Below are 16,880 nucleotides of genomic sequence, written 5' to 3' on the forward strand. Positions count from 1 at the left end.
AGCGGTCCAATAAATAGTCGCTAGTGTTTTATTTTGAAAGTGACGACCGGACGTCTGATTTTTATTTATTGTGGATGACTTCACGCTGTATTTTCTAACAAGTCAGTGACTTGGTGGGAAACTCATGTCAATGCTGCCTGTTGTGCGGGAAATTGTGGGGTTTTTTTCACGATTGCCCTCTTGGCTGCAGGCGAGGCTCACTTGGCTGCATTATATCAAATGCACCTGTTACCCTGCAATCAGCGTTGCTCTGATGATTTGTCAGCGTTTCTGCAAACACTACATGGACACTATTTTTTAATTTGCATTGATTAAAAAAATATGTTCTACCCGCCAAATATCATGGCATCAAGGAGGAGACGACAGCACTCACTTCCAGGTACCATTTTTTTCTTTTGCAAATCATTTTTTCATCTTAAAAAAAATCATCCCAAAACTTAATCTAGGTAGTTTACCCCCAAAAAAAGTCACTATGACATTACAAGATACCTAATGGCACTCAACAAAGAGTTGATATACCTTATTATTTTACTTTTAAGCTCCTGTGCAATTAGTTTTGTATTTTTGCAACATATTGTAAAGTTTTTCTGACCTGTTTTATCCTTATAAAATGTCACAGGATTACAATACATCTTTAAAAATGAATCATCAGCTCTTGGTTTCTGTTAGCTGCTTCATTTTCAGGTGCTCAGTCAGTTGCATCATCCTTCTCTAACTCAGCATTTCTTGTCCTTTACAGGTCACAGTTACAGACATGCTACCAACAACGTGGACCAGCTTGCTTTAAAATACATGGTGAGGTCAAAACGTGGGTCTGCACACATATTTTCCATCTGAAAAATCTGAGGTTGCACATGTAATTTCACACTGTGACTTGTACAAGTATGGAGTGACCGCTTGTTTTCCATCAGGAGATGTGCAAAGTGGAGTCCAGCACAGACTCGGAGTCAGAGATCAGTCCACGGTGGTCGGACACCAGCACTATGGTATTAATTTTGTTTTTTACATGAGCGTGGACACAAACTGGTGAAAGAGGAGTATACCACTGAGGAGAGATGCTGAGGAGTTTACTGTAACTCTTCTTTCAGTGGCAGTGGTTAAATTTCAGATGCCCCCTAACAGGAAATCGGTATAGCTGCTCTATTTTCTTAGTTGCACCATAGCACACATAGACATGCGAACTGAACACACACACCTTCCTGTGTTCAAACACTCTTGACTCTTGAGGTTTCAGTGAGACCAGCCAAAAGAGATTTTACCTCACGATGATTAAACCGAGTGTGGTTTGACAAGTTGTTATCATATGAACATATTTGACTGTTCACAGCTTTATAGCCAGAGAGGGTGAAGGCCCACTGCCTTAGACAGTCAGGATCAAATGCATGTCAGGGTCACGCCTTTGATAATATACTGAGAGCACACATCTGAAACCAGTTAGTTGTGGCTGCTTGCATATAGCATCTTAAGTATTCATCTTAAGCTAAATTCTTAAGTTACTTCCCTAACCTAAGTCATGTACTTAAGCATGTTACCCTGTGTTATTTAATTTTATATTATATACTTGAGCTGGTGTGGTGAGAGGTGAGGGATGTGAAGATCTTCCCTCAGTAGTGTTACCAGCTCTAATATGCTCTGTTAAGATGGTAGTGGTGCAGTAGCTGCTGCTCTTAATATTAAATGGAGTTTTATCTTCTTCATTGTTCTCCTAAATGTCCATAAATGCAGCAATAATTTTTTTTTTTAACACTTTCCACCTAAGATTTTCCCTCAAGTGATTTCATGCAGCTCATTTAAGGTAAAGGGAATACTTGAATGAAAACTGAAGGCCAAAAGTCACTTAAAGGCAGACTATGAATCTTCAAATGTGTCATCACTTTGTTTACCGATATAAAGAAAAGGGCTGAGGAAGGATAAAACCTCTCAGTTTGATAGTCTGAGCTGTGGACACTGAAGCTCATAACCCATGGCATTAATGTAACAAGTCAAAATGCTTCTTCAAGCCAACATTTTGATATCAAATGTACACAAAAACATAAACAGTGGAGTGGCATACTCTTATTTTTGTGTTCTGATGGGGTAAATGAATTGTGCTACATTCATGAGGCATTTATAAGTTATATTCTTTGAGAATTAATTGGCATTCATCACTTTTTACCACATCAAAACAAACGGTGTAGTCTGCCTTTAAGATGTCAGTTGCTCAGGTCAGTGATCCTACATCAGTGTTCCTGTTCACAGAAAGTTGACCCAAATCCTGGTTGTTATGAATAGGGGTGTATGAGCAGTACACCAGAAAGTGGATCTTGTCAAAGGAGGTTGCCACACAAGCCGGTGGGACGGCATCCATGTTATTCTCTGGTAAGCAGTCTCCTTTCTGCGACCCACATCCATCCATTTCGATTTCTCAAGAATCCTGCTCTAATTGTGTGTTTTTGTGTTAATGCACATATGTGTGCTTGTGATTCCAGTTTTTGGACCCCTACGATGGCAGCTCTGAGGACTCTGATGAGTCAGGTGTCGCTGCAGGCGTCCCCAGCAGGCGACTGAGGCAGCAGGCCGCAGGAGGCTCTCGGCTCTCCGGCCGGAGCAGGCGATTCATCCTTCACCACACTGCCTCCAGCGCCCTCAGGGAAGTGGGGAAAAATGGAGTCAGAGATCCTGTGTCAGAGCATCAACATCTTACAGACATTAAGATGAAATCTGGGAGTGAGTCTGAGCTGTGGGCCCATGAGCTAGACACTGTGTCCTCCCCTCATGACAGAGGTGGTTGTAAAGTTTCTGTGGGGGACATGTTGGTTGATTCAGAAACTCAGGCCCAGTCTGTGGATCCGGAAGGACAGCTCGATGATTCAGGAGTACACACTACCAGATCCTCCACACCTCACACACCTGGATCTCTTACCCCTGTAGGAGAGAACCTATCCCAGCTGCTGGATAGCTCCTCTGAACGATCCCATAGCCCTTGTCACCTTAGATCTCTGTACAAGAGGAAGCTGGGCCTCTCCACAGTAGAAGTGATGGAGTTGGGGCAAAAGAAGAGGCGGTGTGTCACCAACATGGAGGAAGAGCAAGAGGGAGGGGACTCTGCTTCTGAAGTGTATTAAAGCCACATCCTCAACACATGGAGCCTGCATTTATAAAGCCTTTCAGAGCAGGAGCAGTGAATATTTAAAGTTCACCCATAGGTCTTAGCTCTCCCTACAATGATGAGAGAGGAAAACACCCTCTCTAAATCTGCACTTCTCTGAAATACTAATTGAACACTCCAGCTAGTCTGGATGCTTGGGACTGCTGTTGTGATGCATCGGCACTATTGAACTGCAGTCATATTATTATGCACTGAATGATTCACAGATGAAATGAGGTACTGTATGGTAATTATTTGTCAGTGTGGGCAATGCACTTTGTTTACTCATCACTTTGGTTGTTAAGGATGAAGGCGCTGTTCCCCTCGTCTGGATTTTTTTGATGGTGAATGATTATTTATGTTAATATGTCACAGTTGATGGAAATAAATAAACCCCAGAAGCATACGCTACACCACCACAATTTATTTCATCAGAACTTAGAAAAGAAAAAAATGTATCTGCCTTTCACTCCAGACAGCAGATGGCAGAAAAAATTATTAACTGATAATGTTAAAAATGCAGATTTGGATAAAAATAAAATCTGTCTATTAATTCTTGTCTTTTTCCTGACATTCTTCTATCATTTATAACCATACAAACATCCTAGAAATATGTCATATGTTTTTTGGGTGCTGTGACCTTTGACCTTGCTAGTAGTTATTTTCTAGCCTTGCAGTTTTAAATATGTCTATGGTTGTAGGACAGCCTATTTAGGAGTGGCTTACCTGTTAAGGAACTACAACAATCCTTTGATAGCTGCCACTGTCATCCTGACATCCAAGCCAAACCCAATGATGTCTTGGTGGGTGACCATGTTCTTTTAAACAGCTAAATGCTGGTCAAACTGATCACAGGCACACACAAGGTAGACTGAGCCACAATTTAAATATTGCAATAGGAAAATCAAGGTGGTAAGGGTTTGAGCCTAGCAGACAACTTGCTGTAACAACCATCTTTTTATTATTTCCCCTGTAAATGCCTGGTCCAGGCATCAGGAAGTCACTTGACATTTCTCTGGCAAGTTTCTTCTCTCTGTTGAATGTGTGCATGTAGCTGGTAACAACCTAATTTCCACTTGTTTATCAAAAGGGATATGACAAAGAAAGCCTAACATGGACTTCAACCTAAGCAAAGAGACCACACTGAAGCCATGAATGTAGTTCCTTCTATTCCAACTAGACTTTATTCCGACTAAAAACATACAGGTTCCTTCATTAAAACACACAGCTTTACTTTCACAGCTCCCCTTTCCAACATCTCGTTTCCTGTTCACAAGCCAACTGACAACATTCCTCAGACCCTTCAAGACACTTTTCTTCACATCAATAAAAATGGGTTACATGCAAGGTTTGACAATTGTTCGCAACTACATTTTATAATGGAATGCATTAAGCTACAAACTACTTTTAAGTGGTGGTTAATAGGCGATGATTATACGTGATTAAGTATGGTTTAATCAGCTTGTCCAGTCTTCGGCAATGGTGAGGTTTATCTACTCAGTGCACAGGACAGCAACTCCGCGCTCATAGAAGTTGTGTGGATCTTCCTTGGTAGCTATGTCAAAGTCCACGGTAAAGATGAGGTCTGACCTGGTGAAGTTCAGGTACACAGGCAGAGTCACCTGCAGGGAGGAGAAAAAGGACAAAGCTCAAGTCTCCCTATAATTAGACAAAATATGCAGTTTAAGTGCTGAATATGCATAAAATGGTAATTTTTTCGTACCGTGTGTCTCTTCTCAGCATTGCCCTGCTTGAACCAGTGGAGCTGAGTGAGAGGCAGCTCGGTGGAGATAGAGGCAGACAGAGACAGCTTGTTGTTGGCACAGGTAGCCCCCTGCAGCTTTAGACCTGGAAACAAATTAAAAACTGTATTACAACTGTCAACACAAAATTCTTCAAACCTGGAATACATTAGGGCATGTAAACTTAAAATGGGATGACAGATGACACATAGGATTAAGCCTTTACATTACCAAGAAAAATATGTACCTCCTGTCACACATATTTGACCCCATGTGTTTGTCTACTTTACATGCACCTCTACTTTAATCCCAAATTCAACCTCACTGTCCTAACAGCAACATGCTGATTGTCTGACCTTTGATGCCAAAGCTGCAGGCGTCCAGCACAGCACCCTGGGTGTTGGTGACTGTGACCTCCAGACACAGCTCTTCCAAGGACCAGCTGTTCGCCTGGGCCACATACTGCCGAGTGGCAGTGATGTAGGCCTCTGGCACAAACAAGCTGCCCAGGCACACATGGATGTTCTGCAGAGGAGGGGACATAAGAGAGAAGGAATGAGAAACAAAAACAAAACTGATGAGCTATAAAAAACAAACAAACTGATCACTGCACTAAAATACTGGAATACATATTTCAGGTTACTGTCATATTACCTAAGAGGTATCATACTTGTCTGATAATATACACAAAGGGTTAACTGTACCTTCAGCTCCTTTGCACCGCCACTCGCAGCTGCTTGGGAGATCTGCTGCAGCTGTTTGATTCGCTCACTGAAGTCCGCCACCCACTGGATCACAGTCATGGATGCTGGAACTGTGTAGCGACACCAGCTGCGAGGGAGAATACCTGGAGGCAAAGAGAGAACCAGGTGCATAACTCAGGATATATACAGTGTATGTGAAAAATAAGTCTTGATGTTAAAAAGGCTACTCAGTCAATGCCAAGTTAAAATTTGCATTTTTTTCCTTATACTTTCCCCCAGTCAAGTTGAAACACAAAGCATGCAAAACCCATTAATATAGATTGAAGAACTGCCTAACGTAAAATCCTGCGAGAGTGAAGGTTTTACCTTTAACAAGGTCATTGATGAGTGTGCGCAGGTCATTGGTCTGCTTCTTCTTGCCCTCACACACCAGCACCACATCAGAGAGATCCTGGCGGATGTCCTGCAGCATCTTGCCACCCATCTTCACCTCACGCTCGAAGAAGCGGAACAGTGGGTCCTGGTGTGTGTGCATGAGTGAGTGTGTGTGTGTGTGTGTGTGTGTGTGAGAGAGAGAGGAGCACATTCATTCAAATATAGAAGCCAGGCAGATGCAGAATCAATAGCAATTGAATTAAGAGTATAATGATCTTAAAGGTTCAGATCTGTATTCCCATTTGCATTTACCTAGTCTGACAAGTATACATAACAAAAGGCAAACAGATGATACCCAAAGATGTGTCGCTTACTTGTGGAGAGGTCACCCTATTTAAGATGTTATGTTTCCCATTACCTTGATGTTCTCCACTGTGCGTTTTAGTGGATTGACAGTTTGGGGGATGAGCTGCAGCCAGTTGCAAGCAGTGGTGTGGAGGGTCCTCATCCAGGCCGGCTGGGTGTCAGATGTGGATGAAGTGCGCTGCTTCTTCTCTGTCTCGTAGGCAAGGTCATCCTCATCCTCCAACATCTGCATTTTCAGCATCTTACCCATCATGTCAGTGCCTGTGCAGCCCGGCGGAGGGAGCCAGCGAGCGGGAGGATAGGGGAGGGAGAGGCGGAAGACAAGACGGTGGTGGGAGGTAGTGGGATAAGAAATTAATTGGGGAACAAAGAAACACATAGCTTACCCTCAAGGATGTGCTAACAGGGATTTTTGTTCATCAAAATAAGGAGTTGTCAATAAGACAAATACATCAGGAACACACAGACTAGGATCACAGACAGTAACGGCTTCAGGCAAAAGACTATCAAAACATATTTCCATCAAAATGAACAAGGGAGACCATGCATTTGTTTCCAAGTTATGAAATGAACCAGATCACAATAAATTGGATCTGTAACAGGAAGGAACACAAACAATGGAGGCTGAAGGGACTAACACAGAAACTTAGGGGAGGGAATGTGCAGTTGTGTGATGAAGGAGAGTGGAAGTGTGGAGGATCATACATGGGGTGGATTCTTGGGAGGTTGAACAGCGGGACTTTGGAGGAGGTGGGGAGACCAATCTGGTAGGACAGTGAAGGAGGAATGATGGTGGAGCTTAAGGGGTGGGGAAGTGTGTGGCTGTATAAAAATTAAATCTGGGGGAGGGTATTATCAGAGCAAAGCGACATGATGGCTGTGAAATACAGCTGCTGGAGGGTGAGGACACACACTTCTCCTATGGGCAGAACTCCTTTAAAGACTACAACTGTAAGCTTCAGGATTGACAGTAGGTGCTACTTCTCATACCACAGTAAACTAAGCAGGAGAGGTGAATTCAGCAGCGGGTGGATGTATGGAAGAAACTTTAACTCAAGAACATTTTCTCTGGCAAATGCACACACAAAGTATTCTGCCTAACACAAAATGGCCTTGACCACTTCACTCGTGGCACTGATGCACCCTGTCAAAGCAAGAATAGTTAAGACACTGGAAGAACTCATCACATGGTTATCAGACCATGGAATCACAAGATCACCACATGACAGATGGGAAGAAGAATCCGGAGGCTTTGCGGTCCTGTGACTATTATAGAAAACCCGGTGGTGTGTAGAGGAAGACTGTTACTGAGCCATACCCTGAGTGGTGAGCAAGACCTTCTCGGCATTGCTTGGCAACCCGAGCCAAGAGGGAGTCTGGGTGTCAGGAAGCTGCTCCACCCAGTGCATGAATTCCTCACGTCTGGAAAACAAAATTAGGAGAAAACTTTCCTGCATTAGACAATCAGTAAGACGACATCTTTTCAAATTTCAAAAATGTGTGTGCACTTTCTTTCAACAGATTACACTTGAGAGTCTAACTGACCGAATGCCATCAGGCATCTTGATGTCCTTGTGTCCGTCCACCTTGAGAGCCAGTTTGAACTCGCTGTCGAAGCTGCCCTTGGTGAAGATGCGTTCCAGGAAGGTGTTGAGCAGCCGCTGGTCAAACTCATTGTCAATGCGGCCGCCATAGATGGACTGGGCCATCAGGGTCTTCAGGGCAGCCCAGGGGATCTTGTCTGGTGCAATGTTTTGACGACCCTGTGTGTGTTTGAATGTGTGTGTGTGTGTATAGAGGTAAAATGTATAGGTAAATAAGTTATCTCCACTGTCTAAACATTTAATGTAATGTCAAAACTGTCAGATTTAAGGAATTTATATTTTATATATTTAGTTTCGTAAGATAGCATTTACTTTATTAAGGTAGAAAATTCTACTGGACTGAAAGACTTCTCATGCTGACCAGTACATTTATTTATTTATTTTTATTTTTTGTCAATGTAAGCAAGATGTGTGCTGCATTTGTGAGTCACAAGGATGTGTTTCTCTCAAACCTTAGCAGTGTCATCCAGCCAGGTGTCAACTGTGTCACAGGCAGAACGGAGGTCAGACTCTCCGAATTCATATTTCTTGGACCAGCCCAGAGGTGCGTAGCGCAGACGCTCCTGGATGACAGCGTGGAACCAGGCCAGCAGGAAGTAGAGACGTGCACGCTCATTGGGAGACTGCGGGAAAGGAGGAGAAAGAGCAATTCAGATAGCGAGCCTAAAGGACTTATGCAGATAACAATGATGCTAAATGATAAAAAAAAAAAAAAAGAGAGTTAAGGCATGTATGGGCAAGCCCATCTTAGTCACCTTGCACATGCGAGCCACAGGAATGCTGCTGAAGGTCCTGAGCATGTTGGCCTTGACACCAGGAGGAGGCTCAAACACAAAGATACGACCAGCGCGAAGCAAGTTCACTGGCACCTGGCAAGAACACAAAATTCTTCAGTTCAAAGTTGAGGAGTGAAAGAGATAACAAAAAAAACAAAACGAAAAAAACAAGCATTACAAGTAGGAGTGAGAAATTAATTGCTAACTGTGATTCAATTTACCTTGGGGTTGATCTCCATTGTGAGGAAGAGCCTGAAGCTGGCATGTGGCTGCATAGAGTGGAGCTTTTTCTCCAGCTGCATCAGCCAGCCGGGAGCCAGATGGACGTTCTCCAACATCACCCACCTAGGGCACAACAACAGTCAGGACAGAACAGATCATACCTTATATACTCACAAATATGCAAAAACACCATTACCCACCTGCCAGACTTGACAGCAGTGTTGATGTCTCGGTCAGCTTTATTGAAGCCCTCAGCAGAACCTGTGGAAAGCAGGATGAAAATGATTTATTACATCCTTGCTGTGTTTTTTACTTAGGTAACAGTAAGATCTGATTTTTGTGTGTGCGTTTTCCTTACCAATGGAGATGGAGGTGATGTGTTTGTTCTGCTCTGCAGCCAGATCTCTAACCAGGCCACTGGCATCATAGCCTGGCACAGAGCACATGAGCACTGGAGTGCTGGGCTTCACCTACAGAGAGGCAATGAGGATGTTAGAAAGAGATTCAGCAGTATTGGAGGGTGAGAGTTTCCATGGAGAAAAGGACTGAACAAGGATGAGAGTACCTCATTGTCCACAATGTTAGCGAGGTCAAGAGGCTGCTCGATGATATTCATGAAGGTCTCTCCCAGCACCTTGGACACAACGATTTGAGACATGGCCAGCAGACGGTCTGGACGGAAAGCCTGGATCAGCAGCAGCTGATGCACAGCCTGGCCAATGGGACCTGAGCAGGAATTGAAAACAGAAGACATGGTGAGGAGCACACAGATTAGAGCAGATATAGTTCAAATATTTTGATGACATGCTTGGCTGTAACTTGTATTATTGACTGTACCATTTGCAGAATCTGGCGAATGAAATTCAATTGTGCTAATACTCACTGGACTGCTTCTCCTCTGACCACAGGTAAGGAACAGACAACTCTGGAGTGTTGCTCTCAAGCCACATGAAGATTTGCTGAAGACAGATCGATACAAAGCATAATGAGCATTAGTGGTACAGTTCAGCTTCAAAGTGTGTTCAGATGCAACTCCTGTTAAATATCCACTATGTCACAGGATTTGGGCACAGAAACTGGACTGTATACGTACTAGCACCAACAAATTTGCAGATTTTTGTCATATCTTACATCATCAGCTTCAACTTTGTCCACCAGGTCTTTGAAAGCAGGCAGGCGGCTGAGGCGGACCATGGCCTCACTCTGGTCAGTGGTCAGACCCTTCACTTTAGGCAACGATGTGCCTGTCAGTACGATTTCCTTTCCACGCAGGAAGTGCTGGAATTCTGCATCAAATGATGGTTCACTGGAGAAGAAGGGACAGTTTGCACTGGTAAGGAATATGCTGACTGATAATGCTGGGTAACCTTCTTTTATGTAATGTTCCTCTATTCAGAGTGTTGGGCTTTTGTGCATCTTACTTGGTCATGCCCTTAAGGTTGATGCGGGCCAGCAGCATGGCAAAGGTAATGTGGTCCTGGTGCAGCATGCCTCTAGCCACTCTGTTGAATGCCACCTACAAACACAGAAACCATACATAAAGCAAATGCACTCACAGCACTAACATAAATGAGGCATTTTTTCAGCCAAATTTTCAAAAGATGTTATTACCTGGAAAAGGTCTTTAGTGATGACAGAAAGTCTCTGGCTATGGTCGCTAACACTCTTGAGGTTAGGATTCTCATACAACACCGTGTGGTAGGTGTCCAGGAAGAAATGAAGGGAGTACTGGTACAGGAAGTGCATCTGGAGGGAGATACCAAGGAATATAATGGTTGGCTGGATGGTTTGCTGGTGCACGTTTATTAGTTAAGAAAAAATAAACAAGATCACATGATGCACTGGTACTCCAGCGGATAAGAAATTAAGGAAAAGACTGAGAAACCAAGACTGAGTTGTGTCCAGACCTGGTTGAGAGCCTCCATGGTGAAGTAGATGCTGCTGCAAGCAGAGGAGAGGGACAGGTACTGCTGTGACACTGCCTCAACCTCTGCCATGACAATGTCCGTCTCCTCCACCTTCCTGGTTACCTCAGCTGCCTCCTTCTTCAGATTCTCCAGCGTGGTGATGATGGTGTCATCATCAAGGATACGACCCTTGACCTCATTGAGGGCCTGGAGCAGTGATTTTTCCAGCTGGCGCAGACGTAGCTGGAATTCACCTAAAAGAAGGGGAGAGAGACATTATTAGAATCAGATTATCATTTACCAAGTTAGTAATCTCAGTCAGTACATTAGTATGTTTGCCATTTCCCGTCTCTTACCCTGGAGCTTGAGGAGGTCAGATCGTTTCTCATCCACATCAGGCCTCTCAGCCTTAAGTACCTCGTTGAGACACTGGCTCTGTAGACTGCTGCGTGTCACCGTGAAGTTGACAAATGTTACACGAGAACACAGGTCTGGTGGGAACTCAACCTGAATGCACAAAAGCCAAAGCAGACCACTTATTAGCTGCATGTCCACAATGTATCATGAAGGAAATGTTAGATTCCTGCATGACAACAAACACAACTTTCCCTTGACAGACTAGTCACATTATTTTGACATTTAATCCATGTTGATACTGATGATCCATAATAATGATGAGAATCAAGCCATGAAAGTTTGTTTAGAAATACTGTCTCATCAGCTCAGGGTAGACTATAGAGGTAAACCAAATTCAGACTCCTTACCGTTGGGTCTCGCGTGGAGAGGAAGATGACAAATGAAGGTGACAGATCGATGTCCTGGTCTCCCAAAGTGATGAGGACACGTCCTCCGGTCCTGCGGACCTCTCTGTTCAGCACAGGATTCAGAATTGGGTCATAGCTTTCCACATCCTGGCAGGGGAAAAAAAAACCCATTATCAAAGTCAGTGAGCAACATGTGTGGTTTGGAACACTGGCAGTGTTGGCAGGTGGCTGCAATGCTCAAGCAGCCCTTACCTGGACCAGCAGCGGGTTTCCAAAACGCAGGGCGCTCTCCAGGTTCTTCCTGAAGGCATCATCCAGGAAGCTGGTTCTGGTGATCTTGCGGTCTTTGTACTCGTTCATGATGAACTCTGTGGCCTGGCCTGATGGATCAATGATCAAGGGGTACCTGGAAAGGGCAGGTGTTCAATGCAAAAATTTATTTCAAGACAACTCTCAACTTTTACTGTTAGTTGTAATGCTCTCTATTGTGGATTGATGTCATGTAAGTGATTAAAACTATGGATGATACATGTTTTTATAAGCATTCACCAGTTATGACTGAAAATCAAGAAAAAAATAATAAAGTGCACTATTATATTAAATCTGAGTAAACTGCCTGATAGTTTAATAGTGCTGATAAAGGGAAATATAGTAGAATGACACTTTTGCAATACTACCTAGATCAGATAGGCAAGATACTGACCTGTTGAACCTCTTAAGCATGATGGCGTTCTCAGTACAGAGGTCGTCAGCTGGGAGGGAGTTGGCCTGCCAGCGGAGTCTCTCGTCTGCGTTGGACAGGTACTCAGTCCTGGCAATATCCGTACGGAACTAGCAGAGAAATTGAGATCAAAGACATTTATTAGTGCTGCATGTCTTCTGACAAAAGATCAGATCTTCTAACAAAAGAGCAGATCAAGGTACATGATAGTGCTTCTGGTATGTGGTCGGGTTTAAGATCTCAATCCTTGTGTTGAAGCCTTGCAATTTTGTTCAAATAGAAAAAAAAAAAAAATCAGGAAATTATCACATTAAATTTTAAAAAATGTAATGAAATCATGTGTTTATGCCCTTTTAAACTAACTACACCCCAAAACTAGGCCTGACATCTAATAGAAATAGCTATGTGCTACTGGCTTATCTTGAATTCCTCTATCCAGCATGGTGATGATGGTGTCATCATCAAGAATATGACCCTTGACCTCATTGAGGGTAGATGTAGATCTGAGTGTACATTTTTGGACTGCTGAGAGTGTACATTTCATCTAACAAAGTTTAAGTACCTGAATGTTGGCTTGCTGCAGGTGATGAGACCATGTAGTAAAGAGGTTCTGTCTCATCTGCTGTTCAAAGTAGCCGGCATAGGCAATGAACGCTGCAGAGAGCAGGCAGTCACCAGCAATGGTGGACATCTGGTTCTTGAAGGTCTCACTGGTCTTCTCCCAGCGCTCTCTCTCAGCTGACAGACTCTTCAGCAGGGCTGTACTGCGGTTAACCTGAAAACAAAGTACAGCACAGTTAAGAATAATGCTACAGGATCTTTTCTTTAAATATTGAGCAGCAGCAGAGATGACTTGATGTCAGAGTTTGAGATATGTGGGAGTAAGAAGAGCTAAAAACCTGGAGAGAATGATGGTTCAAGTGTTGCTGTACCTTAAGACTACAGTAAAGTCAGTTCAGTCTTAACAATGTGCTTCAGAAATGATGATAATGATGGGAAGAGAGGGTATTGGACAAGGAAGGAAATAGATGTAGTGATTGATAACCAGTTACCTTAGCCTCAACTGCAGCAAGATCGGCCTTGATGGCCTGGGCCTCTGAGATGAGGACAGCATACTCCTCTTTGTAGCGAGCAATGCTGGCCTCCAGGTCTCTGATCATCTGCTCCACCTCTTCTGCCTTCGACTTGTTGTCCTTGGCATCATCCTCCAGCTTCTGCAGCTCGTTACGCAGAGGCTCCACACGCTTAAGCATGTCAGCATAGTTCAGCTGGAGTCAAGAGGAAAAGCAATGTTCAGCAGACAATAAATGATGCAGCTGGTTTCGTCTTTAATGCAGTTTCACAAGAAAAAAAATTCAGTGCTTTTGTTTTAGGATAAATTAGCTACTAATGTCCTTGGGGCTTCCTTACCTGAGCAATGGCCCATTTAACCATGGGTCCACAAGCCAGAGAGGCCCTATTGACTTGCTCATAGTTGTAGCTGGGGTTGGAAAGGTAGTTCTTCTTCATCTTCTCACGAATAGAGTCACTGGGTACAGCAGAAACAGTGTAAGAAAATGGAATATAACATCATATACAGGCTATGCATACATGTACATACACATTCAAAATTTTAAATGTGATGGGTAGAGGGATGATTATGAACCATCATAAATGAAATATGCAGGTGAGGGATATTATGAAGATTTGGATTTTAATGCTGAAAATAGTGAGGGTGCTTATATTCCACCTGAATTTATTCTTGTGATATGCAACTTTAAAAATGACCAGACCACTAACTAACCAGCTATTGAACCTTAATTTAATTCAAGTAAGACAAATACAAGTTATAATCAGCACAATTTCTAATTCCCCAAATCAAATTGAGTGATAGTGATTTTTTCCAACACAAATAGGGACAAAAAAAGAAGAAGCTAATCACAGGTGCCAAGTTGATTTACGTATTGATTGAGAATTTGATTCTGTCTCCATCCAAGAAGACACGCCATACGTTCCGACGCCAGTACCTCATTTCCTCAGAGGTAAAGTTGACTATGCTGCTGATGAAATTGTCCCTGATAATAACTTGTCTGATCTTTTTCCAGTCATTGGTCTCCTCGCCCAGCAACAGGCAGATAGACTCAAGGGCCAGCTTGACTGCCGCTGGGGGGTTGGTCATTGCCCGCACTTCTACTAGGTGCTGCCGCTTTATAGAACTCACAGCTATGAAGGGGTAAGAGGAATATGTTTGAAGCAAAGAGAGAATGAAAGGAGGGTGGAGAAGAACAATGAAGAATAGGGTAGGAGTTGTAAAGGGGGGTTTTGGGGGAGGAAAGTCAGGATAGAGAGAGAGAAAGAGAAAAAAAGAGCACTCTTTAGTGAACAATTTGTATGCATTCGTTCTCATTTCACCTGATCTCATCAGCAGAGAAGTTGACAATAGTAGGGATGAAGTTCTCCCTCATGATGATGGACCGGATCTGCTTCCAGTCTGTGGTGCTCTCTCCCAGGAGCAAGCAGATGGACTCGAGAGCCAGCTTCACAGCCGCTGGTGGATTAGCCATGGAACGCACCTCCACAAGGTGCTGCTTCTTAATGGACTTAACAGCTATCAACACCAAGTGAATGAGGATGGGGGATTATAAAGAGCAGCGATGAAAGAGGAATGCAAGTAGAGAGGGAGACGTTAACTGGGAGCCATTTGAAAATATTGCAAAAGAAACGGAAAAATATTTTAATAGGGCTGACAGTCCACACATTTTCTGGTATTATAGTACATCCTCACTGGTAAGATTACTGTATTTATGACTACTGCTATATTTATTACTACTATTATTTATTAAATGCACCATTAACCACACCATGAATAAATAAAATATAATACCGTTTTGAGCTTCAATAACAGCAGGCTCCACCTGGTCCAAGTCTTGTTTGACGCTCAACTGTTTGTCCTTGATCACCTCCTGCTGCTTGTAAACAGCTTCCTGGATCTCCTGACTCATCACCTGCAATCACCACGGAAACAAATCAAAGTAAGAACAGTGTGATGCTCAAATGCACTCATATCCCCTAATGCAAAGCTAAGGGGATTATGTCCTACAGGTCTCACAGGTAAAGAGCACACAACCCCATGAGGCTGGGTTTGTGTCTTTGTTTCTTTTTAGGGTGTCTGTATACCTTTTTCTTCTCAGCCTCCTGCTGATCTTTGACCATCTTCTTCAGCTTATCATTGGCAGCAGCATTCTTCACCTCCAACTCCTGGCTCTTGATTCTCAGGTCACGACGAAGCTCCTCCACCTTGATGAGGCAGCATAAATGACAATCAGACAGTCAGGTGAGAGCAACCAGCAATTGGCAAGAACTTTGGGTAAGCTGTATAACCCTGGTTATCTGAGTAGCATCAGTGAGATATGTCACTATGGGATATGCGAGGTGGCATATCCTATAGTTTCAACATTGGATCTAATGCTGTGAAAAAACTGACTAAACACCCTCTTAATTTGCTCTGATTGGGATGTGATGAAGAGACTGAACAAAATGACATCTGATGCATGCAAGAATATAACATCACATAAAAAAAATAATCATAATCTTTACCTGATCGACAGTCTCCTTGATCTTACGGAGACCAACATTGAGGTGCATCTGCTGCTCCTCCAGCTCACTGCGTTTCTCATTGAACAGGTTAGCATAGTGGTTGATGAAGTCCAGGTAGTGTCGAGGAGTGATAGCCATAGTGTGACCACCTCTCTTTGCCAGACGGTTGTTAGCCTGCAAAAATTTAACAAAAAGGAATATTAGTATGCCATAGTATTTCCTGATATTGTTTTACTTATCTTTACGGTGTTGCCAAACACATCATAGCTGTTACACTTGGCAAGGCACACAACTGTCTCCCCAACCACACCTGCAGTACAAGAAAAACAATCCTACCTGGTGGAGTGTCTGGTGCACAAACACACAGCCGTTGACAATGGCCTCACGGTGAGTGGGTGGCTGGGGCATTTTGTCATAGACGATGGGCATGTAGTCAGGCACCTTGTAGTTGGGCTTCTCCAGATCCATCTTGCTGGTGAACTCCTTACCCACCTGGTACAGAGCCTCTGTGGACCAGTCTCCGAACCAGTTCAGCACACACCTAGCAGAAGGGAAGGTTTCAGTTAGCACAGCAACTTTATTCTGCTATTATAATGACAATGGTGTTGATTCCCTGCTCTACTGATTTAAAATAAAATTTGTTCATGCCGAGGGTGCACATATGTGTCTTCTAACCTGTTGAAGAGGGCAGGCGATGTGGCAGCCCTGTCCTTCAGGCCCTCTGATGAGGGGTTCATGGTGAAGACGACGTGGAGGTTCCTGATGACCTGGCTGGTGAACCACTTGTACAGCTCCTCGTGTGTGTCCAGCATCAGGCCTTCTTTCTGGGCTCCCTCCTTGCACTGGGTCATCAGGGTGGCATACTCATCTCCTTCAAACAGGCCAGGAACCTACAGAGTACAGGGACATGTTTTCACACAAGAACCAGAAAATGGCATACATATATCCCAAAACGAACTCTTCATCTCAGATGTAGGGTATAAATTGCAGACAGAA

The 16,880-nt window shown here is 43.5% G+C and overlaps 2 protein-coding genes across 3 annotated transcripts in view; one reads left to right on the forward strand and one right to left on the reverse strand.

Moving 5' to 3' along the window:
- The first annotated feature begins 83 nt into the window (after positions 1-83).
- Positions 84-3,692, forward strand: LOC115380827 (uncharacterized). Of its 2 annotated transcripts, none has more exons than XM_030082058.1 (5): positions 84-379; positions 740-795; positions 915-986; positions 2,272-2,358; positions 2,469-3,692. In XM_030082058.1, exons 1-5 carry the CDS (start codon positions 322-324, stop codon positions 3,102-3,104), a joined length of 909 nt encoding a protein of 302 aa, XP_029937918.1. In that variant the 5' UTR covers positions 84-321; the 3' UTR covers positions 3,105-3,692. The 2 variants fall into 2 exon arrangements, with proteins under 2 accessions (XP_029937918.1, XP_029937917.1); XM_030082057.1 differs by having other exon boundaries at positions 86-379; positions 912-986; positions 2,469-3,691.
- Positions 3,693-4,283: 591 nt separating this feature from the next.
- The window catches only part of dync1h1 (dynein, cytoplasmic 1, heavy chain 1), a 34,490-nt gene continuing 21,893 nt past the window's right edge, over positions 4,284-16,880 (reverse strand). Inside the window, exons 47-78 of the mRNA XM_030082048.1 lie at positions 16,560-16,774; positions 16,221-16,425; positions 15,885-16,058; positions 15,465-15,584; positions 15,172-15,292; positions 14,700-14,895; positions 13,719-13,836; positions 13,361-13,576; positions 12,871-13,083; positions 12,291-12,418; positions 11,840-11,993; positions 11,588-11,734; positions 11,180-11,330; positions 10,824-11,077; positions 10,528-10,662; positions 10,338-10,432; positions 10,048-10,222; positions 9,800-9,875; positions 9,482-9,642; positions 9,275-9,386; positions 9,117-9,177; positions 8,916-9,039; positions 8,674-8,787; positions 8,371-8,541; positions 7,860-8,077; positions 7,633-7,736; positions 6,367-6,575; positions 5,940-6,093; positions 5,574-5,716; positions 5,226-5,394; positions 4,851-4,975; positions 4,284-4,749 (exon numbers count right to left, since the gene is read on the reverse strand). Of these exons, the coding sequence (XP_029937908.1) occupies positions 4,621-4,749; positions 4,851-4,975; positions 5,226-5,394; positions 5,574-5,716; positions 5,940-6,093; positions 6,367-6,575; positions 7,633-7,736; positions 7,860-8,077; positions 8,371-8,541; positions 8,674-8,787; positions 8,916-9,039; positions 9,117-9,177; positions 9,275-9,386; positions 9,482-9,642; positions 9,800-9,875; positions 10,048-10,222; positions 10,338-10,432; positions 10,528-10,662; positions 10,824-11,077; positions 11,180-11,330; positions 11,588-11,734; positions 11,840-11,993; positions 12,291-12,418; positions 12,871-13,083; positions 13,361-13,576; positions 13,719-13,836; positions 14,700-14,895; positions 15,172-15,292; positions 15,465-15,584; positions 15,885-16,058; positions 16,221-16,425; positions 16,560-16,774 (4,887 nt within the window). The 3' untranslated portion in view covers positions 4,284-4,620. The remainder of the gene's footprint in view (positions 4,750-4,850; positions 4,976-5,225; positions 5,395-5,573; positions 5,717-5,939; positions 6,094-6,366; positions 6,576-7,632; positions 7,737-7,859; positions 8,078-8,370; positions 8,542-8,673; positions 8,788-8,915; positions 9,040-9,116; positions 9,178-9,274; positions 9,387-9,481; positions 9,643-9,799; positions 9,876-10,047; positions 10,223-10,337; positions 10,433-10,527; positions 10,663-10,823; positions 11,078-11,179; positions 11,331-11,587; positions 11,735-11,839; positions 11,994-12,290; positions 12,419-12,870; positions 13,084-13,360; positions 13,577-13,718; positions 13,837-14,699; positions 14,896-15,171; positions 15,293-15,464; positions 15,585-15,884; positions 16,059-16,220; positions 16,426-16,559; positions 16,775-16,880) is intronic.

This window comes from Myripristis murdjan, chromosome 22, assembly GCF_902150065.1.
Source record: "Myripristis murdjan chromosome 22, fMyrMur1.1, whole genome shotgun sequence".
Lineage (NCBI taxonomy): Eukaryota > Metazoa > Chordata > Actinopteri > Holocentriformes > Holocentridae > Myripristis > Myripristis murdjan.

Coding starts and splice junctions, on each gene's coding strand:
- LOC115380827 (XM_030082057.1), top strand. CDS start 322: ATGTTCTACCCGCCAAATATCATGGCATCAAGGAGGAGACGACAGCAC. Junction 796..911: donor AGCTTGCTTTAAAATACATG/GTGAGGTCAAAA, acceptor GTTTTCCATCAG/GAGATGTGCAAAGTGGAGTC. Junction 2,359..2,468: donor GGCATCCATGTTATTCTCTG/GTAAGCAGTCTC, acceptor TTGTGATTCCAG/TTTTTGGACCCCTACGATGG.